General features: G+C 45.2%; 1 protein-coding gene across 1 annotated transcript in view; it reads right to left on the reverse strand.

The window, feature by feature from the left end:
• dock4b (dedicator of cytokinesis 4b) overlaps positions 1 to 24,444 on the reverse strand; it is a 207,150-nt gene that overhangs the window by 132,939 nt on the left and 49,767 nt on the right. Inside the window, exons 3-8 of the mRNA XM_083757446.1 lie at positions 20,285 to 20,325; positions 20,034 to 20,089; positions 17,038 to 17,134; positions 16,216 to 16,364; positions 14,194 to 14,278; positions 5,430 to 5,581 (exon numbers count right to left, since the gene is read on the reverse strand). Of these exons, the coding sequence (XP_083613572.1) occupies positions 5,430 to 5,581; positions 14,194 to 14,278; positions 16,216 to 16,364; positions 17,038 to 17,134; positions 20,034 to 20,089; positions 20,285 to 20,325 (580 nt within the window). The remainder of the gene's footprint in view (positions 1 to 5,429; positions 5,582 to 14,193; positions 14,279 to 16,215; positions 16,365 to 17,037; positions 17,135 to 20,033; positions 20,090 to 20,284; positions 20,326 to 24,444) is intronic.

The raw sequence follows: 24,444 nt of genomic DNA on the forward strand, positions 1-24,444 counted from the left end.
TGGGGATATTTATAACACATTGCTACACACGTCCTTGCTTGGGACTCAGGAGGTTCCCGGATCGACACCCATCTCTCCTTGGCTTAGTGCCATAGGACCTCATTCACCACTGCGTTTACACTGACATCGTGAGCGGAGCGTGAGCGGACAGGCATTTACAAGGATTCCCGCAAAAACACAAATGTCACTTGATTGGGTTGCAATAATTTACAATTTCAGCATTACAACAAATCCGTCAATCCATTTGTTATTTCACTGTGTTTGGGTGAGATCGGGTTCATAACAGCATACTTGTGTGTTTTGCAATGCACACACAGAAACTGACTAAATGTTACTAAACAGTGACAGCTCCATGTGTCAACATATATACCGATATTAAAGGCCCGCTGACACGCCCCTCGGGAGCTAATAAAGGATATCAAACAATGCTATCATGATTGTGACGTCAGACTGTGACAAGCTTTCTCCATCGACTTCTATGCGGGCTCGCCGGGCTTGGTGGCCGTAGTAGCATAGCAACTTATGCTACTATTTTGGTGTCACATTTAGAGTCATATTTCCTATAAATGTAATTGAAAAAATTTATTTTTTCGCTCTAAAATATTCGCTAGAATGACATTGAGTTGACGTGTAAGTTTGAGGGTAAACTGTTGCATATTCGCAATTTCGCTAATTTCCCCGGCCATCTCTCTCGGTCTCCCCCGCTGACATGCACTCAGCCACGGCATACACTCAGCCCTTCTCACAGGTTGAGTAGCGGCACTGCACCGGGCGAATTTCCCCGGCCATCTCTCTCGGTCTCCCCCGCTGACATGCACTCAGCCACGGCATACACTCAGCCCTTCTCACAGGTTGAGTAGCGGCACTGCACCGGGCGAATTTCCCCGGCCATCTCTCTCGGTCTCCCCCGCTGACATGCACTCAGCCACGGCATACACTCAGCCCTTCTCACAGGTTGAGTAGCGGCACTGCACCGGGCGAATTTCCCCGGCCATCTCTCTCGGTCTCCCCCGCTGACATGCACTCAGCCACGGCATACACTCAGCCCTTCTCACAGGTTGAGTAGCGGCACTGCACCGGGCTAAAATGCATATCCGTCTTCAAATAGCTACCACAACATTGTTCAAGTGAACTTATGATTTATCGCCGCGTCGCTCCGCATGACAAAATGCCCCTCTCACCGCCGGGGCACTGAGCCTCTTCTGGTCAGTGGTCATGCAGGCTGCACACACGGGGAACGTATAGCCTCTATGGTCCCCGGCGCATATTGAACTGGGCATGTGTCTGTGTACACACTACACAGCTACACACACACACACACACACACACACACACACACACACACACACACACACACACACACACACACACACACACACACATGTATTCATATGTGGGCATATGCCTGCCCACAGACAGATACAGTTCATTCACATATATGGATGGTGGATATATCTATGAGAATTACGTATATTTATTTGGCTGACGGCTCAGTGAGTGTATGCCCGAAGAGAGAGAGAGAGGCATTCGGACAACCGGGGCGGTGTGTGTAGCCTACGTGTATTGTGTACTCAACCTGTCAACTTTTAGCCGTGGCTATAGTGCATGTCAGCGGGGGAGAGAGCTATAGATGCCAGAGGCAGATTCCGTGCCATTGCATGTGTGTGTACATGTGTGTGTGTGTGTGTGTGTGTGTGTGTGTGTGTGTGTGTGTGTGTGTGTGTGTGTGTGTGTGTGTGTGTGTGTGTGTGTGTGTATAGTATACACATGCCCACTGCCCAGTCCCCCGGAGGCTCATGATCTCGTCCGCAAGACTATGCCTCAACTCGGCTCGGACAACCAGGCTTGAATTCATCATAGCGATATTTATTATTACACGAATCACCCACAAGTTGATCATTATAGCCTACATAACGCTATGTCAATGATTAATGAGATGAAAGTTTCATTATACTTCTGGTGGTGACGAAGACATCACATGCCTTCTGAGTGTGGCTATTGGAGACCTCCAAGTTGCGCACGGATACTTGTTATTTTTTCCAGTGGTTCCATACATGCTAGTTTCTTCGAATATATCTAATCTTCACAAGTTGTCGCGCTGTGATGCGTTTTATTATTATTAGAGAGAGAGAGAGAGAGAGAGAGAGAGAGAGAGAGAGAGAGAGAGAGAGAGAGAGAGAGAGATACGGAGGGAGAGAATTGCGGTGCGTAAGGGGGAGGCATACTTTGGTTAGACATAGCATTGGTTAGACATGGGTTACGGTTAGGTTTAGGTGTGCTGCCTCGTGGGAGGTTAGGTTTAGGGTGAGGGTTTGAGATAGGTTGTAGATGTAGGACTAATGACTAACCAATGACTAGTCTAAACCAAAAACTGTCTAAACTAAGTACTGCACCCGCGTAAGGCACTCCGTATGCGCGCTGATGCAAGACGCAGTGTGTGTGTGCGAGATAGAGAGAGAGAGAGACTGCCCCCCCATATCGGTGTGTGTGAGAGAGAGCGTGTGTGTGTGTGTGTGTGTGTGTGTGTGTGTGTGTGTGAGAGAGAGAGAGAGAGAGCGGTCAGGTTACTTGAGCCGGCAGCAGTGCCCCACTGCCCCGGGCAGAGGCACTATATGACGGCGCCACGGCGGGGACATAGGACTGGATGGCCCGGCCACGGGACGGGACTCGTCACTCGAGTGACGCGGCGATAAATCATCATAGCGATATTGATTATTACAAAGAACAAGCATAAACACACAGTTCACTTGAACAATGCTGCGGTACATAAGATATTTGAAGACGGATATGCATTTTAGCCCGGTGCAATGCTGCTATAGACAGGCAGTGAACCTGTGAACAGGGCTCTGCACAAGGCTGAATTTGAGGCCATGTTAGCGGGGTTACAGAGAGCTGCATCCCAGCTCTCTGGAACTCGTCAGGCGATATTGCGAGTATGCAATAGTATCCCCTCAAACTTACACGTCAACTCAATGTCATTGTAACGAATATTTTAGAGCGAAAAAATATTTTTTTTTCAATTTCATTTATAGCCAAAATGACCTAAATGTACCGTCAAAAACGCTAGCCTGAGCTAGCTAGCAGCCACTTGTTGCTAGCGCGGCGCGCCGTAGCCCTGTCTCAAACAATTTCAAACTGTTTTCAGTCAGACCACGTGATGTGCTGTACCACCCATATTAATTTCGGGGCGTGTCAGCGGACCTTTAAAGGTTTCGAAAATGTACAAACAGATGGCAACACTCAGACAGTCTTGCTTCAATTCCATGACAAAGGTACTCGCACACCTTTAAAGTGAGAGCGAGAGAGCGAGTGGAGGAAAAACATAAATCCAAACCGTGGGGAGGGAGGGAGAGAGGGAGGGAGGGAGGGAGGGAGAGAGAGCAGAGTGGAGTAGAAATGGAGATGATACTGTTGCTTTCTAATCAACCTCCTCCGTTCAGGGCTAAATGCATGCTGGGAAAAGGCACAGTAAATTACGTTCATTATCACCCGACTTAAAAGGAGCCGAGAGAGAAGGCTCAAATAGAACCTCTCTAATTGTGGGCGCCAGTGACGCACCTACAGTATACTGTGTGTGTGTGTGTGTGTGTGTGTGTGTGTGTGTGTGTGTGTGTGTGTGTGTGTGTGTGTGTGTGTGTGTGTGTGAATGTCTGTGTGTGTGTGTGTGCGCATGTGAGCGTGCCACACACACACAATGTGCACTCAACACATGCAGCATGTAAGAGTGCACATTGTGTGTGTGTGTGTGTGTGTGTGTGTGTGTGTATGAGGGGAGGTGTGCGCGTTATCTGTTTATGAACTCCATTCTCGCTCTACTTCTTTCCCTCTCCATCATCTGCTCCGTCCTTCTCGCCTCCTCCACATGACGCTCACTAGAACAGCAGGCGGACAGGTTTGTGAGGTATAAATAGTATATGCACATAGTATGTGCTATTTAGTCACCTACTGTATGAGGGGTTAAGAGCCACATTCTCGCCTCTCCATCGGAGATGTACTGTACATTCTCTAAAGAAATAGCCCCAAGACGCCCGGGCTTATAGTGTTTGGAATATTAACGCTTCTAAAGAGAGATCAGACGAGGTAGCACGAGGTAGTAATGGCAAATTATACCACCCGGATTTGGGGGTTAATGGAAGGCTTTTCAGAGTAAAATCTGCCTCATCTGCGTGGTACTAGCCCCTTTATTATGAAACATTCCCCGGCAAAAGTAGTATTAAGTGGACGTGGTCAAGTCAGTCTATGGGTTTTATAAATATTGAACAAATGAAACGTATGAAGACAAGAGCTTGTGACTAAATAATAACTCCATTGGACCCATTGGAACAGGATGACCGCATAGGTTACTTTTCCCATTGTCTGAACAGCAACAGTTTTGGACATGCAAGGTTTCCACTCGACGTGGAATTACGAAGCCCCTGAGTGGCCATGGTAAGAAAAAATAATTCTCTCGTCCGGACAAGATATTATCTGGTTCGGACAAGATAATATCTCGAACAAGATAATATCTCGAGATATTATCTTGTCCGGACAAGATAATATCTCGTCCGGACGACATAAAATGCGATACAACATGGAGGCCAAGTACACCATTGAGGTACTCAACTCGGACGCTACTGTAACAGTCAGAGGTCTGTCTTGCAGCAAAACACTCAGAGAACATATTGTTATTGTCAAGTGGAAACTGGAAATAAAAGTAATTGTTTAGTCACAAGCTTGTGTTAATACTTCCCTTGGGATAAATATGTATACTGTTAAACCAACCAATTAACCACTCTCACTTTCAATATTTTTTAATGTTTTCAAAAATAGCAGACCGATATGTGTACAGTTTTTGTATGTCAGAGAGATCAAATGGAATATCTGCCCTTTAAATTGTGAAAGCATCAAGGGTGAGCGTGTCCGTGCGAATTCACATGTGCACGTGACGTCTGGACCACAGTAACGCACACGCGCCGCGCACAGTCTGTGCGTGCGTGCACAGTCTGTGCGTGCGTGCGTGCGTGCATGCGTGTGTATGCACACGCACACAGGCATGTGTGCGCATGTAATGTCTACCTCACGAGCCACCTGTGTGCACATAAAGCATGACGTGTATCTAATGAGCACTGTGGTGTGTGAACAGCGGACTCCCAAGGACACAGGCTTTGAGAAAAACAGTATAGGGCCTCGCCCACTTAATACAGCTGAAGAACACAGTAACAAGCTCCCTCTGCTGACACATGACCATGAATACTACTTCAGCTTCTAACAACGACTTGGTGTCGTGCAGAGACTGGCATCTCCCATGAATCCAAGTAGGATTAAGATGAAAGCAATTCAAGCGTGGCTATTGATCACCAGGCTATTTTAATCACGACAACTTCACGGACACATAAATGCTGCAAATACACGAGAACGATTAAAGCAATTAAGAAGCTTGTTTTGGGCACCTGAGTGGACGGTTCTCTCGTCCATCGTAGATGTGGAAGAAGACCTCGAGCTCCTCGCCCAGGTTGGCACTCATCAGACTCTTCATGTGGACGAATAGGTGGTGGGTGCTGGCCGGGGCCGGGGTGTCCTTCTTGCGATGGCGATGTTCCATCTGTAGCGCCACACGGGGACAGGAGAGGAGACCATAGGGTTTATACTTCATCAGTGGTGGGAAAATGTATGCAACTGTTTTGCTTAAGTAAAAGTATAAAATACTGCAATGTAGAAATACAAGTAAAAGTCCAGAATTTGTAGGAAAATGTGCTTAAAAGTACCAAAAGTAGAAAGTACTCATTATGCAGAAATGTGTCCCGTTTAAAGTTTTCAAAATTGAAAAATGTAGATATGCAAGCTCACAATGTGTCACATCGTGACGCATTGTGAGCTTGTAGATTGGCTATTTTCAAATGGATGAAATGTATATAGGGCTGATATTTCATATTCCATCCTAATAACATTGGCTTTCAAAGTTTGCAGAATTGGCCCGTTTTGAACAAAAAGCCACAAATCCTGAACGCAGCGTGCAATTTACGTGAAATCTTTCACACAATTTCCTACTAGGCTGAGGAAAATATCCCACCCTTTTCACATTGGCCTGTCATAGTGCCAACAAAATGCCTCAAATCATCCAATTGCCATCCAAGGCATAAGAAGAAATGGCACCCTTTTCACATTGGCCTGTTATAGTGCCACCAACAAGTGGATTTTTGCAACCTGACCTGGCCTGGCCTGGTGGAGACCTGTGCCCCGAGGGGCACATTATCTAGTTGTGTATTGTACTGTATAACCATAATTAATTAAAAAGGAGACATTTATAAAGATCATTTATCAGCTTCAATTGTATTGTCTTGTCATGATATGACAAATGTCATATCTAGTTGTTTTTTCTCCCGATCCGATTCCGATCATTTGATTTTGAGCATCTGCCGATACCGATTTGATATGACTCATACCCCATAGCCCGAAACCATTCGAATAGAGTGTAAAGGATTTACAGTACATGCGGCGTAAATACTACATGAAGCTTAATGGTAATGCTATACTCTGTGCCAGGAGCGCACGGGTATAATGGCAAAGTGCATGTGGAAGTGAAATCAAATGAGATTGTGGGGGCAATGAAATACGACATCAAATCCACTTAAATACTGAATCCTCTAAAAGGCCTGGGAGAACCCTCAGCAGGTGGTGGTTGGCTGCTTGAATCCCGGGGCAATTTGAGCCTTCACGTCCCATTACACGGTCTCAGAAAGAAAAGGGAGCAATTTATAGTGTCTTCAGCTCAGCGGAACAGCAGTCAACTTGGGACTTCTCCTGCCAAACACCAGCAATAAAACTTCCAAATTGACGGAATTTGCTGTCAGGAGGATGGCGCGTTTGAGTCTATATTTTATTATTCTGAGCATACAACTGATAAAGGTGGTGTTAAGTGACATTTCTCTGTTAATAGCTCTGTCTATATTCTGATAGATATCATTGCTATATAGAGCATTTGCTCAGTGACAGGGGTCTCCCCCGTCTCTGCAGCTTTTAAGTAAATGGAAAAGACATTTTCAGGTTGCGATACCAATTTCATCCAATCAGGAGAGGGAACTCAAGATAAACAAGTGACATTGGAAGTAATGAACAAAAAGAAAAGAAAAGGAGAAGAAAAAAACACAGACCAAACTTGAATTGGAACAAACATTGCAGCCTATACATGGGTTCCATCTCCTGACTGGATGGAATTGGTGACCCACCTGAATTTGTTTTCCTTCTGAACGGACATATAAAGCACATAATTAATTTGTCGAATGAAACGCTTCATTTGCATATGCACGCACACACACACGCACGCACTACCGTCCTATGTCTATTCTTAGCTCCATCTCGAAAGTGATGGAAAAAACTGTCTATGAACAGGTTGAAAAGTATCTTGCCACAATCTGGCTTCAGAACATCCGACTTCACTGACACATGCCTCCTCTATTTGAGTGACCACATCAAACACGAGGAGGATGCAAATACTGCAGCATTGTCTTGTTATTTAGAAGTGTATATTTGTACGTCTCTAAATGTTCTGATGAATTGAAAATGGTGGACCCTATTGTAAACAAGTTTAATGCTTTATGGTGTTGTCCACAGTTAACAGTTTTTGTATTGAGTTGTGCTTGAAATGTACCTATTCTGCATACTGTTAATACTTCAATCAATCAATCAATCAAACAAACACACACTCTCTCTCTCACACACACACACACACACACACACACACACACACACACACACACACAGCCTAACGCAAGATAGGGAATTATATGCAGATGACTGCACGTTTTTAAAAGAGACAGACTCTTACTAATCCTCGGACCGAAAAAGACGGAGACCGCTGACTGAACTGAGCAAGCACACGCACACGCACACGCACACGCATGTACGCATGCACGGAATAAACGCCAGATGGTCACAGCCCATGCCAAAACTTGCCCTGCATTCATTTAAGTAGAAGGAAGGAAAGATAAATGAGAAGGAGGCAAGCAAGGACTTAGGAAAGGGAAGAGAGGATAGGAATAAGATGAGTCCAAAACAAATGCATTGTGCCAAAGGTTTTGGCAAATTCGCCAAATTTGGTGGAGATTGTGTGGCTACTAGTTTTGCGCGTGCATTTGTTTAGTTACACTTTTAAACTGTTACTGCTCTTGCTAATCCCTGCATGTGTGCAGGGCGGTGAACCTCGCTGTAGCTCATTAAATACTCAACATGCACTACCAAACTGCTCCTTTCAAATACATCAGAGGGTTTCGGTGTGTTTTACGAAAATGCTGGGAGTTTTCTGCAAGAGTCTCTTTTTTTTCAGTTTTTAACCCTAGAACACTAAACAGACAATTTTCTTTTGTAATTTTCATAATGTTGCTGATGTCTGAGGTGGGTGGGTCTTTCAGTACCTTCATGATGCTCAGTGACATCATAGAAGGTATGTTCGTTTCCCTGCCCACATCCCTGTTTTTGCTAAACCCGTGTTTAGCGATAGATAATTTATTTTTTTATGTTTTACTGGACCATTCTCACTTGTCCCTGGAATGCGTGGACCCAATGAGAAGTTCCAAGCTCCATTATTTATATTTTAGGAATATTCTTTTAAATAATACCAACGTTTTCACCAATTTTGCCCCCCATGATAATTTAAAACATATTAAAGAAGATGATGGTGATGGTGTGACAAAAAGGATGTTTAGTGTTCTAGTGGGAAGTCTGTCGTAAAAAAAAGAAAACAGTTTAAGAGGAGCGCACTTAAACCTGTGTATTTACAATAGAGTACAGGAAAGGGAAATTGAAACTTGAACCTGGAATATAAAATAGGGCATCAAAGCGCCAACCAACTGTGTCATCTGTTTTTATATAACTCTCTTATGTAACAGGGGATCAGCTCCTGGTTCCTCTCACAATGACCAAGCATATGTGGCACTATAATAAGCCATAGTATTTCATTAGTGGTTCGGTGGTGGACTGTAATTTAAGGGGGGGGGGGGGGGGGGGGGTGCTGGAATGTCAGTAAGAAATAAACAGCTTTGGTGTACGGAGAAGAGAAGAGAAGAGAAGAGAAGAGAAGTTGGTGAGAGTTAGAGAAACACAGTTTGTAATTGTACCAATTGCGTTGTGGGCATGCATGTACATGCCAGTGTGTGCCAGTGCGTGCGTGCGTGCGTGCATACGTGCGCAACCATGTTATTATTGCTCAGCCAGTAATGTTTTCAAGCGTGTTATTCTAGATCAGCATGAAGCTGCAGCGCCAGGTGGAGTGACAGCCTAAATATCCATCTACATGTATGTAGTAGAGGAGAGAGGATCAAATGGAGGCTGCAGCGGAAGTCCTGCTGGGGTGCATCCCAAGTCACAAAAACAACATCCTCTTTGCCTCCATATATAGCCCCTCTTCATCCTCTGTGCCTCCCTATATAGACCCTCTTCATCCTCTGTGCCTCCTTACGTTCCCATTTTGGAGGTCTGGCTCATGGACTAAATACTTGTTCTGAACTGAACTGTGTGTTTGGTTTGTACCTTTTTTTGTATCTTCCTATGTTTTTTCACTCTTTACTTCTCAATAAAAATTTGGTGAAAAACAAAAAACAAATGAGAAGTGAGGTGCGTAATTGAGTATGCTTGTGTGCGCTTGTGCGCACGTGTGTGTGTTTATATAGTCTGTAAAAACGCTCAAAAACAGCAGTAAATGAGTCAATATAGGCAGGCATTTAGAGGTCTGGTTAAAGGTTATAATTACAATTTACAATTACTAGACCTGTACATGCCCGTCGGCCACCGGCCTACTTGAGGTTGAGAACGATGCAACTTGGGAACCTAATAATACCCGTTGTCAACTTGTCATAGCACCCGTTTTAACTGTCTGTCTGTATCTGCCAGTCTGCCTGTGTCTGAAGAGTGCAAACTGAAAGTGGAGAAAATTAACTTCAATTGACCAAGGCAGAGGCTGGAAATTGCACAGGTGAGGGGACTTTGACTCATTAGGCCCACTGGCAGAGCCTGAGCAGAGCCTTTTGTGGTGGTTCTAGAGAACCGTGGGTCCGCCGTACTCGTTAACGGGCCCTGCACTGCGGGGGTATGGAACGCGTGTGTCGAATTTGAAGTCATGGGCAAACGGTTCTCGAGTTACGTGCATTACAACCGTACACACACGCACACACGCACGCACACAGAGACGTGGCGCATTTATAGTAGGATGATCCAGTCTTTGTTACACGCTGGTGTTGACAGTAGCAGATCCTGCAGATCCGTCTATTTTCGGCTATAATGGCTGCAGGAGGGGTTACTTAATAATGGCAAAGGAAACAGTCCAACATCGCCATCCTAAAATGTTCATGTCCTCACAAGTATATAACAATGTGTGTGTGCGTGCACGGAAGCGCACGTGCAAGTTCCTCTGTATTGATAACGGCTGAGGAGTCTCTTTGATCTTGACCCTGCCAGACCCGAGCAGTCCATCGCTGCCGTCTGATCCGCCGCCTCAATGAACTCTGGGCTCCGGTATCTACACACCGGCCCGCTCACACATTCTCCCTTCCCGCCTCGCACTCGCTCCACTCCATTTTTCACTATAGCTAAAGTGTAACAATGCTTAAAAACACTCCCGTCCTGAATGGGTTTAAAGCCGGCTCGCCTCTGCACCGAAGACAGGGCTGCGCCTAAGAGACTATAAACCGGAGAGCCAATTTAAGACTTCAGAGACGTTTTTTTGGGGGGGCCAAAAGCCCACTTCAAAGAGACTGGCATGGTGTAAGTAAGCCAAGGAGAGTGGAAGAAGAGAGAGTTAAAAGAAGTTGGGACCTTACGCTCTGCTCTATACTGTATGTATTTCTCGTAGGACAAATAATGCAAGCGAGTCTCGGGTCTGGATGTGCACACTGCGCACTCATAGTATTGAAACCAGGCATGCAATGCACACCAGTCCTTGAGAGGTATAAAGGATCTACAAGCTCATCGTTTTTGAAAAATCTTTGAATATATATTCTTCTTTTACACAAACACACAAACGTTTTTAACTCAAATCTTTGCTTCTGGGGGGGTCAGATGGGGTCGGCAGCCAATTACATGTATATATATTTTTTTTTAAGATATTTTTTTGCGGCTTACGCCTTTTATTGGTTTTTTTAAGGGACAGACAGTAGGCTGACAGGAAACGGGAGAGAGATGGGGGGATGACATGCAGTAAAGGCCGTGTCGGGCTCGGGAGTCAAACCCGCGGCACACTGCGACTGGATTACCAGTCGGGTAGCCTCGATAGCCAGGCTTTCATTTCGTCTGCGCGAAAGATGAAAGCCTGGAAAAAGCCGTGGGCTGAACAAGTCTAAAAGTGGGAGTCAACCCTTCCGGGTGGGCGTCGCTCTAAATGATGTGACGTAGCGCTGCACTAGGGGGGAGAGGAGGGGCCGGGGGTGACAGACAGATCGATGAGATCCAATCAGGGTGCGCGCATTTCTGAGGCGCGACCCGCCCCTCTAGACGAGAAATGTCTCGCTCTGGGTCAGGCTACCAGTCGGGTGCCCAGACGGTTACGCCACCGCCTGGGCTTACATATTTTTGAGGGACTGACATAGAAACAACGATTTAGAGGGCATTTGTAGAATCGTTCTCAGGTCTTAAATGGGTAAATAGTAGGATAATAACAAAGTTCACAACACGTCACATCGTGTTAGACAAAAGAAGAAGAAAAAGAAGGCGAGGAGGCCATTAGTAATGTACACCTGCCCGCAGGCCAGCAGTGGGTGTTGCTGGTTCATACCTTTCTTCTCCGCACACACACACACACACACACACACACACACACACACACACACAACAAAACATACACACTGGATAAGCTCCATCTAATTTCAATTAAGCCGCACGACGAGTGGAAAACAAAGAGGTCGTTTCCACAAACAAACACCACAGAGGAGAATTAGCAATCTATTTCCAGCTGGAAGCTGTGTACGTGTGTGTGTGTGCGTGTGTGTGTGTGTGTGTGTGTGTGTGTGTGTGTGTGTGTGTGTGTGTGTGTGTGTGAGTTTCCTGTCTCACTATGCTATATATACTGTCATAATTATGTGTTATTGTCGACATTGTTATCATGGCATGTTCATACCTTTCTTCTCCTAAGGCCATGGTGTGTGTGTGTGTGTGTGTGTGTGTGTGTGTGTGTGTGTGTGTGTGTGTGTGTGTGTGTGTGTGCGCGCGCGCGCGCGCGCGTGCGTGTGTGCACAAGCGTCTAATACGATCGCCTCCTTGCTGTATCAGGCCAGAGATCTGGTTGTCATGGTAACAGTAGAAGGGGCATGGGGGGGCGGGGGGGGGGACGACAGCCTCGGCGAACAACCCACAAGGATCATGAAGAGGGAGAGAAAGAACATAGGCCTGTATGACCGGGGGTGTGTGTGTGTGTGTGGGTGTGTGTGTGTGTGTGTGTGGTGGGGGGGGGGGGGGTACTACCAAAAAAAATACTTATTTATTTCAGTGGTTCTCAACCTGGAAAGCGTTCGCAGCCCACCCATCTGACCACATATTAACCCATTTAGGACTCACACCAGATTCAGTGACAGTTTTCTGAAAAACCATATGTTTCTATTCAGTGGTTCTCAAACTATTTCATGTCAAAGACCCCCAGAATTATATGTAATTGGCCGCCGACCCACATCTGAAAATATGCTGTTCAGCAAAGATTTGAGTTAAAAACGTTCGCTCTGAAAGAATACAAGCTCGGTAGCGCGGCACTCAGTGCCACGCTATGAGCTTGTAGATCTGCAATTTTTCAATAGCTGCAGTATAACATACACAATAAATATACACACGTACAACATACACAACATACAACACCTAAAGGGGTTTCCGTCCTGAATGGGTTAATGATGTATTATCAACATTGGAATCTTCAGTGTTTTTGCAATTATTTGGGGGCCCACTTGCAATACCAACAGGTATGAGAATCACTGCTTTAAGGGCCTTTGAAACAGGAAGCGATATAATGTAAGCTCAAGCTCACGTTGTGATCTGGTAGATCGCTACTTTTGTGCAACACCGTTGTACAACAAAATAGGGCATTAATTCACAGGAATTAAATCATAAAAAGGTCCAACAGCCATTCTGTAATACAAACTGTACTGTACCGACACCAGACAGATCAGTCTGGACAAATTACATACCCGGAAATTGAAAGTTGAAGTCTCATAACATAATGCATGTGGGTTATAAAACGTATGAATTAGTTTAAAACACTACATCACGGCAGGTACAATGTGTTTGTTCAGTCATTCAGCCTGTCTCTTGGACTGCTCTGGTCTAGTTCCACTAAGCTGACACACTTTTGGCTAGCGTCGTCCCATTCAGGACTGTTGGGTTCCCCCACTTTCTAGCATGTCTGTTCTGGGTGCAGGCCTCTCAAATGTTGAGTGCAGAGTGATTAAACAAGACTCAGAAAGACTACTACTGAGAGTGCGGGTGTTAATTCTCCTTCTACAGTATGTATTTTCGGAATCTGCACCCAGCAGGATACTCCTGAACTCTTATACAGGCTGTCCTTGAGTCCCTTGAAGTGAGTTGAGTGCAGAGTGATCCATCAATAGTTTGCCTTTATCCCTTTAGCCCTTTATCGGGCTGTCGGGAAGAAACCTTGTATGATCTCTTATATACTTCAACTTAATTTTTTTTTTCTCCCCATAAATTAATGATTTACTTCACTGCACAACATTGCCAAGTATATCGATATTTTAAAATTGTTAAAAGGGAAAAGTTAAGCCAATACTCCTGAACTCTTATACAGGCTGTCCTTGAGTCCCTTGAAGTGAGTTGAGTGCAGAGTGATCCATCAATAGTTTGCCTTTATCCCTTTAGCCCTTTATCGGGCTGTCGGGAAGAAACCTTGTATGATCTCTTATATACTTCAACTTAATTTTTTTTTTCTCCCCATAAATTAATGATTTACTTCACTGCACAACATTGCCAAGTATATCGATATTTTAAAATTGTTAAAAGGGAAAAGTTAAGCCAAGTTATCGGGCCGTTAAAGAGGGAATCGGGAATTCAGGTCAGGGGGTCTGACAAGGTTTCCTTGAAGAACGTAATGTAAGAATGTAATCGATAACAGAAAAAAAACTAAACAAACTTGGAGGGTCTTGTGCACAGGTGTGGTGTGTTCGTCGTCATTCGTCAAGTGGACAAGACTGCGTTTGTGAGGTGAACCGTTAAGACAAAATGACGTACCAGTCTGTAGAGTTCAGTGACACTGATCTCGTCTGGGTCCACCATGCTGAACTCTCTCCTCGGAACAAGGTCCAGACACAGGTGCCTGTAACACACACGCACGCAAGCACACATGCACACACACACACAGACAAAAGATGTATGTGAGAAAATCAATGTCAGTCATCCAGCAAACCTCTTCCCTCCCTCGTCACCACCTCCCTCCTCCTCCTCCTCCTCCTCCTCCTCCTCCCCATTAGTCCTTCTCTCCCTCTCCTACACCCAAGGACGGGCGGTGTCAGTGGGCCGACACTGCAGTGGTCTCCACAGCATCAATGGAGACAGACAGACAGACAGAGGCAGTCAAGCGTCCCATGGCCAGAAGCGTGTGTTCATTGCTATTGCTTGTGTGTGGAGAGGCACCAGGAGAAAGTCAGTAGCAGCGCACAAGAAAAACGTGAGTGGGAAAAAATCCAGAGGATCAGAGGGAGATGGAGAGAGACGGAGAGAGCTAAGGGGGCGCAGAATGAAGTGTGAATGAAGTCCGTCCCTGGCGGTCAGAGACCATTGTCTGTTCGAAGCAAAGGAGATGTGCTTGAGAGCTGAGCTGAGCCTGCAGGGGAGAACGCCCAACACTAAAACGCACTGCAAGCGGGAAGAGATAGTAGAGTGTGTTCGTGCGTGTGATGATTTGATAACAAAAATAAATATCCGATCATTTACTGTTTTTGCCGACCTTTGTCCACCCTCAGTGTTACCGGTGAGATGAGAAAGAACAAGTGCTACAGTATCTCAACTGTGTTTACTGTGATGGGCCTTGCACAGGAATACGGCAGAGGAGTCAAGCAGGGTTTCAAATGTAACAGATTTACAGTCATCGTGTTACAGAATACTGGAAAACGGGACAGTAATATGATCGCCAAAAACTGGAAGCTTGGAAATCCATCATAGTTTCTCATTGTGTACTAAGCACTTAAGCCCTGTATTCTTCATCTGACAATGTGATGCAACGCATCATCAGCTATTGTACCTTCTTTGATTTTCGAGGGGCGCTAGTCCCTCCTATGATCAGCTATCAAGCAGAGAGAGACAAGCAGGCAGAGAGAGGCAGGTCCCCAGCCAAAAACGTTGAGAACCCCTTCTCTGATTTGCCTGTGGACTGTGAGGTAAGAGTCCACAAATCCCATATGTGACATAAGGATTTGCCAGCAGATGTCACTGTTGAGGGATATTGCCTGTTATCATTGCAGCTCAAAAGGATTCAGAACACACAGAGAAAACCCCAGGCCAAAGAAAATCCACTGAATGTTCAACGTTCGGGTTGTGTGGGTGTAATTGAGGTCATAAAACTTAAAATAAAAAAATAATTAAATAAATAAATTTAAATTAATGTCATGAAACCTTTAACATTTGATATTCATCAAAACACATCAATGCTACTCCTCTTAGTCTGCCACTAAGCTTTGCAATTCTGAGAAAAAAAATAAACTGATTATGTAATGTCAAACGAATGTCAGTACTGTTTTGACATCCAACATAATGAACCGGCATAAACTATACAGAGTTTTATACAGAAGGCTTTGGCTTTGGCTGCCTGCGGAGGCGTTTTCAGAAACGGGGAACCATTGAAATACCTAGTAATTAATTTGATGTCAGAGAGGCGAGCTGGTGCAGGTACTGCAGGGATGCGTGGGCCGTCTGACAGGCGACAAGCGGAAGCAGTTCCGTTAAACTGCTGCAGTCATGCTCGTCGCATGCATACAAAACACATTCGACGAGGACTTGAATTTAACAGTATTTTTGGCTCTAGGAAAAGGAAAATCTCTTTGTGTTGAGATTGCTGACGTTTTCGATGCAGAATACGTGTCCTTGAGCAAGACACTGAAGCCCAAATTGCTCTTGATGTGCTGGTTGGTGCCCTGCATCGTTTCCTCTGTCATCGGTGTGTGAATGTAATGCACAATCTCTGTAAAGCGCCTTGGATAAAGGCGATATTTAAATGCACCATTTACCATTCACACACACACACACACACACACTCACTCGTTGCCCCAGTCCAGTCGTGCGGTGATGTGCTGTTTGACGTCCCTCATGCGATCGTGAGTGAGGTGTCCGACCAGCACCTGCCTCCGTAGGTCCAAGATCTCGTTCATGACATGCCACAGCCGGTGGAACAGGTCACCCTCGTTCTTCTGGTATGGAGAGGAGAGGAGAGGATCAGGATCAGGGTTTATTTCCATTTCACTCATTCTCATGCATAATGACAACGCTGCAGTGATTTTCGCTACTTGTACCTGCACGAGTGAGTGACAAATAACCCCTCCCCCCTTTAAGAGAGACACGGCAAGCGTTAACGCGAGGAGGGGAATTGCAAATGTGCCACGTTCGTTTCATGTCGGTCTGTCTGTCATCTGTGAATATTTCCCCCCGCAGCCTCACTGATCTCCACAGCTCACACTGCTGTGAAGAGAGACTCTTCACAAAATGGATTTGCGCAAATGATCCTCGCCGTCCCGCTGCTTCTCTCCTCGCCAATTTATGCTCTCTGATCGGCGGGCGTTCATCAGTATACGATCTAATCTGCACTACAGAATATAGCCTAATAGGCCACAAACACAATCAATTTGACTAATGAGTGTGTGTGGAATGGCTTTCGGCTGTTTGCTGCCCGGGAGTCGTAGCGGGCCAAATTAATTCCCTTTAGCACACAAACTCAAACTCTGTCACTATAGTTAATATTCAAGCGAGGTCTGATATGTGCCTGTGCCCCGTGTAGAATGATAGCCGATACACTGATGCATTGTGAAACGCACTGTACTTTTGCATGTTTGAGTGTGCCTGTGCGTGTGTGTTAACTGTGTTTACCACATAGAGTTGTTTCCACATGACTCCCCAGTCTCTCAGAGTGGAGGTCATCTCTGTGATGACAGAGTCTTCAGTCGGAATGACCGTCTCAAACTGCCTGTGGGTTGGAAACGTGCGCACACACACACACACACACACACACACACACACACACACACACACACACACACACACACACACACACACACACACACACACACACACACACACACACACACACACACACACACACACACACACACACACGTATTAGAATTGACCTCTGCAACTGATCCAAAATTCCACATTACTCCAGGTCTTCTCCTGTGCTCACTCTAATGCAGCGACCCTCATGGGTCCTTGAGGGGGTTAAGGGCGACCCCAGAAGAGGAACAGCTTAAATGAAAACACTTAAGCCCAATTTTAGTGGGGGTCCTGCACAGACAAATACGAATAATTTTGGGATTCCTTGACATGAAAATGCTTTGTGTTGAACTAATTTGTTTAGAAATCCATGTCGTACACCGCATCTCCACTAGCTAAAGAGTGCTGGGTTGCCCCCCGAAAATAGTTGATCTACAAGCTCTGGTTAATTTAACCGTTTCAGGATGGGAACCCCTTTTGGTGTTTTACGCATTATGTTATACTTTAGCTATTGAAAAATCGGGGGGGGTCCCTGGAACGACATATTTTCAGATGGGGTTCCGCAGGAAAATACAGATAAGTCTGGGGGTACTTGAAGTGAAAAAGGTTGAGCACCACTGATATAGAAACATAGGATTTTCAGAAAACTGTTCTTTTGAATCAGCCTCAGGTCCAAGTGGGTTAAGTGTGTAAGCTGTTCCTCATGTTGCTGGGGACCACTGGGGTTCCACGGGCCCCACTTTGAGAACCCTATATACCACGCCAGGACCAACGATCCAAACCACTTCCCACGTACCCTGGTCCCCGGGCTGTGGAATAGCATTAGACATTAGGCTCTCACACACACAAGCACACGTAAATAGAAAATGCACGTGTGGCGTGAATTGAATTGGACAGACAGTTGTTGTTGTTGGCTCTCCAGGCCAGGCTGTGACAATGTGTAGAATTTAATTAAAGCGCTCGCCACTGGCCATGTTTCTACTGCTCTGAGTTGTGCACGGGCAGGCATGCACGCACGCACAGACGGACGCACGCACGCACACGCACAAACCTGTGCCCGCGTGCACACAAGAAGTCTGTTCCTCCCCGACTGTACTGAATAATTTCCGAGTTATACGAGGCTTCCTCCCTGTCTCCGTTTTGCTACCAGGCCCTTTCATCTTTCATTCATCAGTTCATGTTTCATTTATGTCGAGTAGAAACATAGCCGGTGGTGGGCCGCATGCTGCGTCTGCCCTCCGTCCGCCTCACAATTCAAACAATTGCCTCTGTGCGGCAGACACCACTGCAAACAGTGCTACGCAGAGCATCGATTCAGACAAAGGGCACAGTGGCATGCTGTAGGTACAGAAGGAATTCCTATTCCGTCGACTGCCTTATTTTCACTGACGAAAACTAAATGGAAACTAAATGAAAACTATGCTATGATGACTATAAAAACCAAGACTAAATACATTGACAATGTCATCAACAAATACAAACTAGACTAAAAGGAGTGTAAAATCAGCCATCACAAGACTATGACTAAAACTAAATGAAAACTATTCACGAGACTATGACGAAAACTAAATGAAAACTATTCACGAGACTATGACGAAAACTAAATGAAAACTATTCACGAGACTATGACTAAAACTAAATGAAAACTATTCACAAGAATATGACTAAAACTAAATGAAAACTATTCACAAGACTATGACTAGGACACCTGCACAGGACAAACACGAGGCAATTTGCATGAGAAATGGCAGGCGGCGAGGATGTGGTGGGAGGGTGTGTCCGTGACGGTGAGGATGTGTTGGGAGGGTCTGTGCATACGTGTGTGAGAGAGCGACAGAGAAACACAAACACGGGCAATGGAGAGAGATTGCACATTCTAGTGTGTGCCAACATACGTGCGCTCGTGTGTCTACCTCTCCTGTGTGTGTGTGTGTGTGTGTGTGTGTGTGGTCAGTGCTTTTGTGCGCTTGCGTGCATGCTTTATTGTGTGTGATTCATCAGTGTGTCACTGTGTGCACGCAATCATGTACAGTATATACAGGACTGTGTGAGTTTTGCGTGTGTACTTTGCATGGGTACAGTATGCAGACAGTGCATGCTTGCATGCATACACCCACATACGTTGTAGCTATATGCACACAAACAGTAATATATTCATATGTATCTCTCAGTATATAAATGTAGGTGTTAAAGGCTGTTCAAAGCAATATCGTTCTAACTCAAATGGATGGCACTGTGGCAGTGTTCACTATAGCCTCACGTAGCGATACTAATGTCACTGCATGGATATTAGTCCCTCTCAGTGTTGGATGTTTTTCCCCTGCAATGTCCCGCCCCATATTTGCATCCTGGGCCCTGGTTGGTTATAGCCTGGTTCCAGACAAATGTGGTTGGCTCGTCACCATTTCGGCCGTGAAGTCCTCCCCACAATTGAGAGGGCCCAGACCTGGGGCAATATGCATTGCAAAGGCAGATGAAGGCTGCAAAGAGATCGTTCACAAAGAACATTGTGAACGGCAATAGTTATAGTTAGTTACTGCTATAATGCTTGGTGTGAATGGCTCTTAACTCACAGATGTAGCCAAAATGCACCCGTAGGGGCCATTTTGGCTACATCCGTACCAGAGCCGTAGAAGAAGAGAGCCGCGACACGCTTTGATCTCGCCGCAAAGCGGGGCTGCTATATGGGCTACAGTTCCAAACATTTGGAACTATCCCATTGAGATAGAATGAGCACTTCCGCATCCTATTGTTACAATGCGGGAGTGACGCTAGTGTCGTCACTCTCGTACTAGATTGCGCCGATCTGTACACGGTCAGAGTTAAATGATGGTGATTTTACAGCGACAACATGCACAGGGTCCATGACTCACCCTTTGTTCTTCACTTGGGCGCTCTTCAGGTGGATGTAACTGCACGGGAAGATGCCCTGCAGCCAATCAGGAACATAACGAGGTTAGCGAATGAACGGACGGCCCTCTCTTTCTCTCTCTCTCTCTCTCTCTCTCTCTCGGAATCACTCTGCACCACCATTAACACCAGGTCTTTCCAATGTCACACACAGTCACGCACACGCACACGCACACACACACACACACACACACACACACACACACACACTCACCTTGGTATTTGGGTTTTTGAGAATGAATCCTCGGTACCAACCTACAGGGAGACAAGAGCATGTGTCATTTCTCATTATTATTATTATTATTATTATTATTACTACAGTATTATGTTCATGAGTACAGTATTATGTTTGTGTATACAGTATATCGGCTTTAGACTGCTGAGTATGATGGGAGAGCAGATGGTGTGTGTGTGTGTGTGTGTCTGTGCGTGCGACTGTGCATGTGTGCATGCATGTGTGTGTGTGCGTGTGTGTGCATGGACGCAACAAAAAAGCATTTCTATCCTTAGTCAGGTCTACCAATAGTAAAGTCAGTCTACCAACTAGATTACTTCATGTACTGTAAACTTTACAGTGTAAAGAACCATCTCTATCCTGACAGTCTAACATGTGATAATATATAGTCAGGGATCTTTCCTGAGCAGCTCCTATCGCCTCTGAGTTTGTCCTGCATCATGCAAAACAGCTTCAAAGAACACACATGCACGCACGCACGCTTTCGTGCATGGACGGTGTCGAAAGGCAAATTGTTTCCACAGAATTTCTTGTTGCTGTGGGCCAGCCCAGTGGGCAGTGTGGAGCCAAGGATCCATGCAGCGATATAGAACTTTCAATAATTTTCCATTCTGAAAAAATGAACAACAGTAGTTCCACCCCACAGCACACTCCCATACATACATGAGAACTGTGCTGCGGGTTACACAGCAAGTGGCTGTGGGCCAAAGTAATTTAAAGCTACCAGGGCCGACATGCTGAGCCACTGTCAACCACATTGTCACCTATCTGGGAGGGTGTGGAAAAACTGTGCCATCTGAACAAACAAGGTGAAAATGATAAAAGGCTTTTTGCCTCGCGCTAAAAGCATGAGCATAGACAGCATAATGGTAACAATAATAAGCCTTAGAAGAAAGCCATAGTCAAGAGATTATTCTAGCCCCGGCTGGGAATTCCCAAATCAAATCAGGGAGCATTAACCAAAGATGCTTTAGCCAAAGCGCAGGCGCTAATTACTATAATGATGTACCGCATTTGCATTTAACGTTGTAGGCTACATTTCATTCAGCTGATGCACTTATTCAAAGCCACTTAGCGTCAGCACAACAGTGGAGTTTAAGCTCCTTCTAACCCTCGCCTTCATCATTATTAACCCGGATAACAGCATCAGTCTGAAGCCTAAATGTATTAGTTTCTCCGTCATTTGGTTTGGGATTTGTCGACACCTGAAGGACCTGCATGGTGTATTTGAAGTTGTGTTAGGAGCGTAATTCTGAGTCCATGACATCGGTTCTCACCGGCAGTGATGGACAGTACATTTGCTTCAAATCAAATCAAGCCAAGCTTTATTTATATAGCACATTTAAAACAATTGAGATTGACCAAGGTGCTTTACACAATAAAATCTAGAGACAGTTATGCATACAAAATACAAAAACATCAAACAAGTATAACAACAAGAAATGAAACGGTTCAAATGACAACAAAAAAGAAATCCAGGAAGGATCAAAGGACATAGAAAAGAGAGTCAAGAGTCTTGAGAAGAGACTTAAAAAGTTCAATGGACTGAAGCACTTTTAATATAAAAAGGGAGGCTATTCCAGAGAGTGGGTGCTGCAACAGTGAAGGCACGATTACCTCTGGATCTTAAATTGGACGGGGGAACAGTACGATTACCTCTGGATCTTAAATTGGACGGGGGAACAGTACGATTACCTCTGGATCTTAAATTGGACGGGGGAACAGTCAAAAGCAGCTTGAGTGCAGTACATGTTTTGAGTATCTGTACTGTAGCAGTACAGTGTGAGCTTGTAGATTGGCCATTTTCAGCATGCAAACCAAGTGCAAATCAGCCATTACGACGTCATCAAGGCCCGCCATGTTTTTTTTGTTTTTTTGACAAAATAAAATCTCATGGTATTTGGTTGACTAAAGACTAAAGCTAAAACATTTCAGAAGACTAAAATATGACTGAAAAAACTAAATTAAAGTTTATTCCAAAGACTAAACCAAAATTAGCTGTCAAAATTAACACGGCATCTGGCAGGGTATTGGAAAAAGGTATTGAAACTAGACACATTGCATAATTAACAGCGGATGAATAATGCAGGCCCTCTTAGTAATTTGCGGCGGTCAGCGCATTCTAAAAACACACACTTGCCATTTCCTCAATATGTCATTCATTTATCAGCGGTCAAATGCAGAAAGGGCTCTCGACAAGGGCCTGTGTCAGCAAATAATGTCATTAAATGTCCCCTGCCTGGCTCGGACTCAAACATCAATAGGACTTGTTTGCCATTGTGCATTTTATTTTCATAGCACCTGTAAATATTAACCAACAGTGAGACTGACAGCTGAGAGGGAGACAGTGCAGGAGAGACAGACAGTAGGACACCTGAGAGGGGTGTAGGAGAGACAGACAGTAATACAGCTGAGAGGGAGACAGTGTAGGAGAGACAGACATTATGACACCTGAGAGGGGTGTAGGAGAGACAGACAGTAATACAGCTGAGAGGGAGACAGTGTAGGAGAGACAGACAGTAGGACACCTGAGAGGGGTGTAGGAGAGACAGACAGTAATACAGCTGAGAGGGAGACAGTGTAGGAGAGACAGACAGTAGGACACCTGAGAGGGGTGTAGGAGAGACAGACAGTAATACAGCTGAGAGGGAGACAGTGTAGGAGAGACAGACAGTAGGACACCTGAGAGGGGTGTAGGAGAGACAGACAGTAGGACAGCTGAGAGGGACAGTGTAGGAGAGACAGACAGTAATACAGATGAGAGGGAGACAGTGTAGGAGAGACAGACAGTAGGACAGCTGAGATGTTGACAGTGCAGGAGAGACGGACAGTAGGACAGCTGAGAGGGAGACAGTGTAGGAGACACACTGTAGGAAACACAACGTAGCGGAGACAAAGGAGAGAGAGAGACAATAGGAAAGTGGAAGAGGGAGACAGGCAGTATGTTCCCTGTGCTAGCTAGCATGGGTGGTTTTAGAGGCTTTGACACAATGACATCAAACAGGCGCTCAATGCATAATTTCCAACAGAATATATTCACAGCAGTTAGGGAAAGAACAAGCAAAACATCAAAGAAACACCAAGAGAGGCAGATAGTCACAGATGAATCACCGGCAGAGACCATTATGAGACGCCGGGGTCGCTTGTTGGCGAGAAACAACCTCCAGAGTGTGACACTACCCTGTGTTTTAGGAATGTTGACAGGAGACGCAGCGGAGGGCCGGGCCATTACTCTGTCACTCTCCTGTCACCAGTCTGTCTCTCAAGACAGCTCTCACTGATGTACTCTCTCCGAGGCCCTCTGCGGCCATATTATTACATCCTTCTGGAGCGTTCTCTGCTGTCTACTATGCCGTAATATCTCTTGTCTCTCACTGTGTCTCTTGTCTCTCTCTGTGTCCTTGCGTGCCTCCCTGCTGTGTGCCTGCATTCCTCATTTACTCAGTATACACCTAAGTGTTTTACCAAATGATTTTTATCTGTTGAGTAAATCTTTCTTTTTTTTTTACAAAATAAATATTTGTTTCACTTTCACTTTTTTTCATTCAACTCATTCAGCAATTATGAAAAAAAGATTTAAAAGAAATTCTGAGATTTTCAAAAACCTTTTCAAAAAAAATGTCTATCACTATTTTAAAACATTTATGCCTAAGCAAATTCAAGCAATTCATTGCTAATGTATTTCTGTTTGGGTCCCAGGGAGACAACATATTCCGTCTTGTTCCCCGCAATGTTCTCCTTCTCTGCCTCAGTCTCATTACATGTCTGCTTGTCTTTCCTGTCGCTCCCGTTACAAGTCCGTATTATTGGGTTGGTTAACAGTACTTTTCATGTTGTCACGTCTTCTTCGCAGATAGACAGGCAGTGTCCATGTCCCTCCGTCTGTCTGTCTGTCTGTGTTGCCTGACGTTCTTCTTCTCGGTCTGTCTTTCACAATATACAATAGACGTGTCTTCGCCTGTCTGTCTGTCTGTCTGTCTGTCTGTCTGTCTGTCTGTCTGTCTGTCTGTCTGTCTGTCTGTCTGTCTGTCTGTCTGTCTGTCTGTCTGTCTGTCTGTCTCTCTGTCTCTCTGTCTGTCTGTCTGTCTGTCTCTCTCTCTGTCTGGGGAGCAATGAATGAATAACAGGAAGTGAAGTGA

This window comes from Protomyctophum parallelum (assembly GCF_964188405.1).
Source record: "Protomyctophum parallelum genome assembly, chromosome: 22".
Classification (NCBI taxonomy): domain Eukaryota; kingdom Metazoa; phylum Chordata; class Actinopteri; order Myctophiformes; family Myctophidae; genus Protomyctophum; species Protomyctophum parallelum.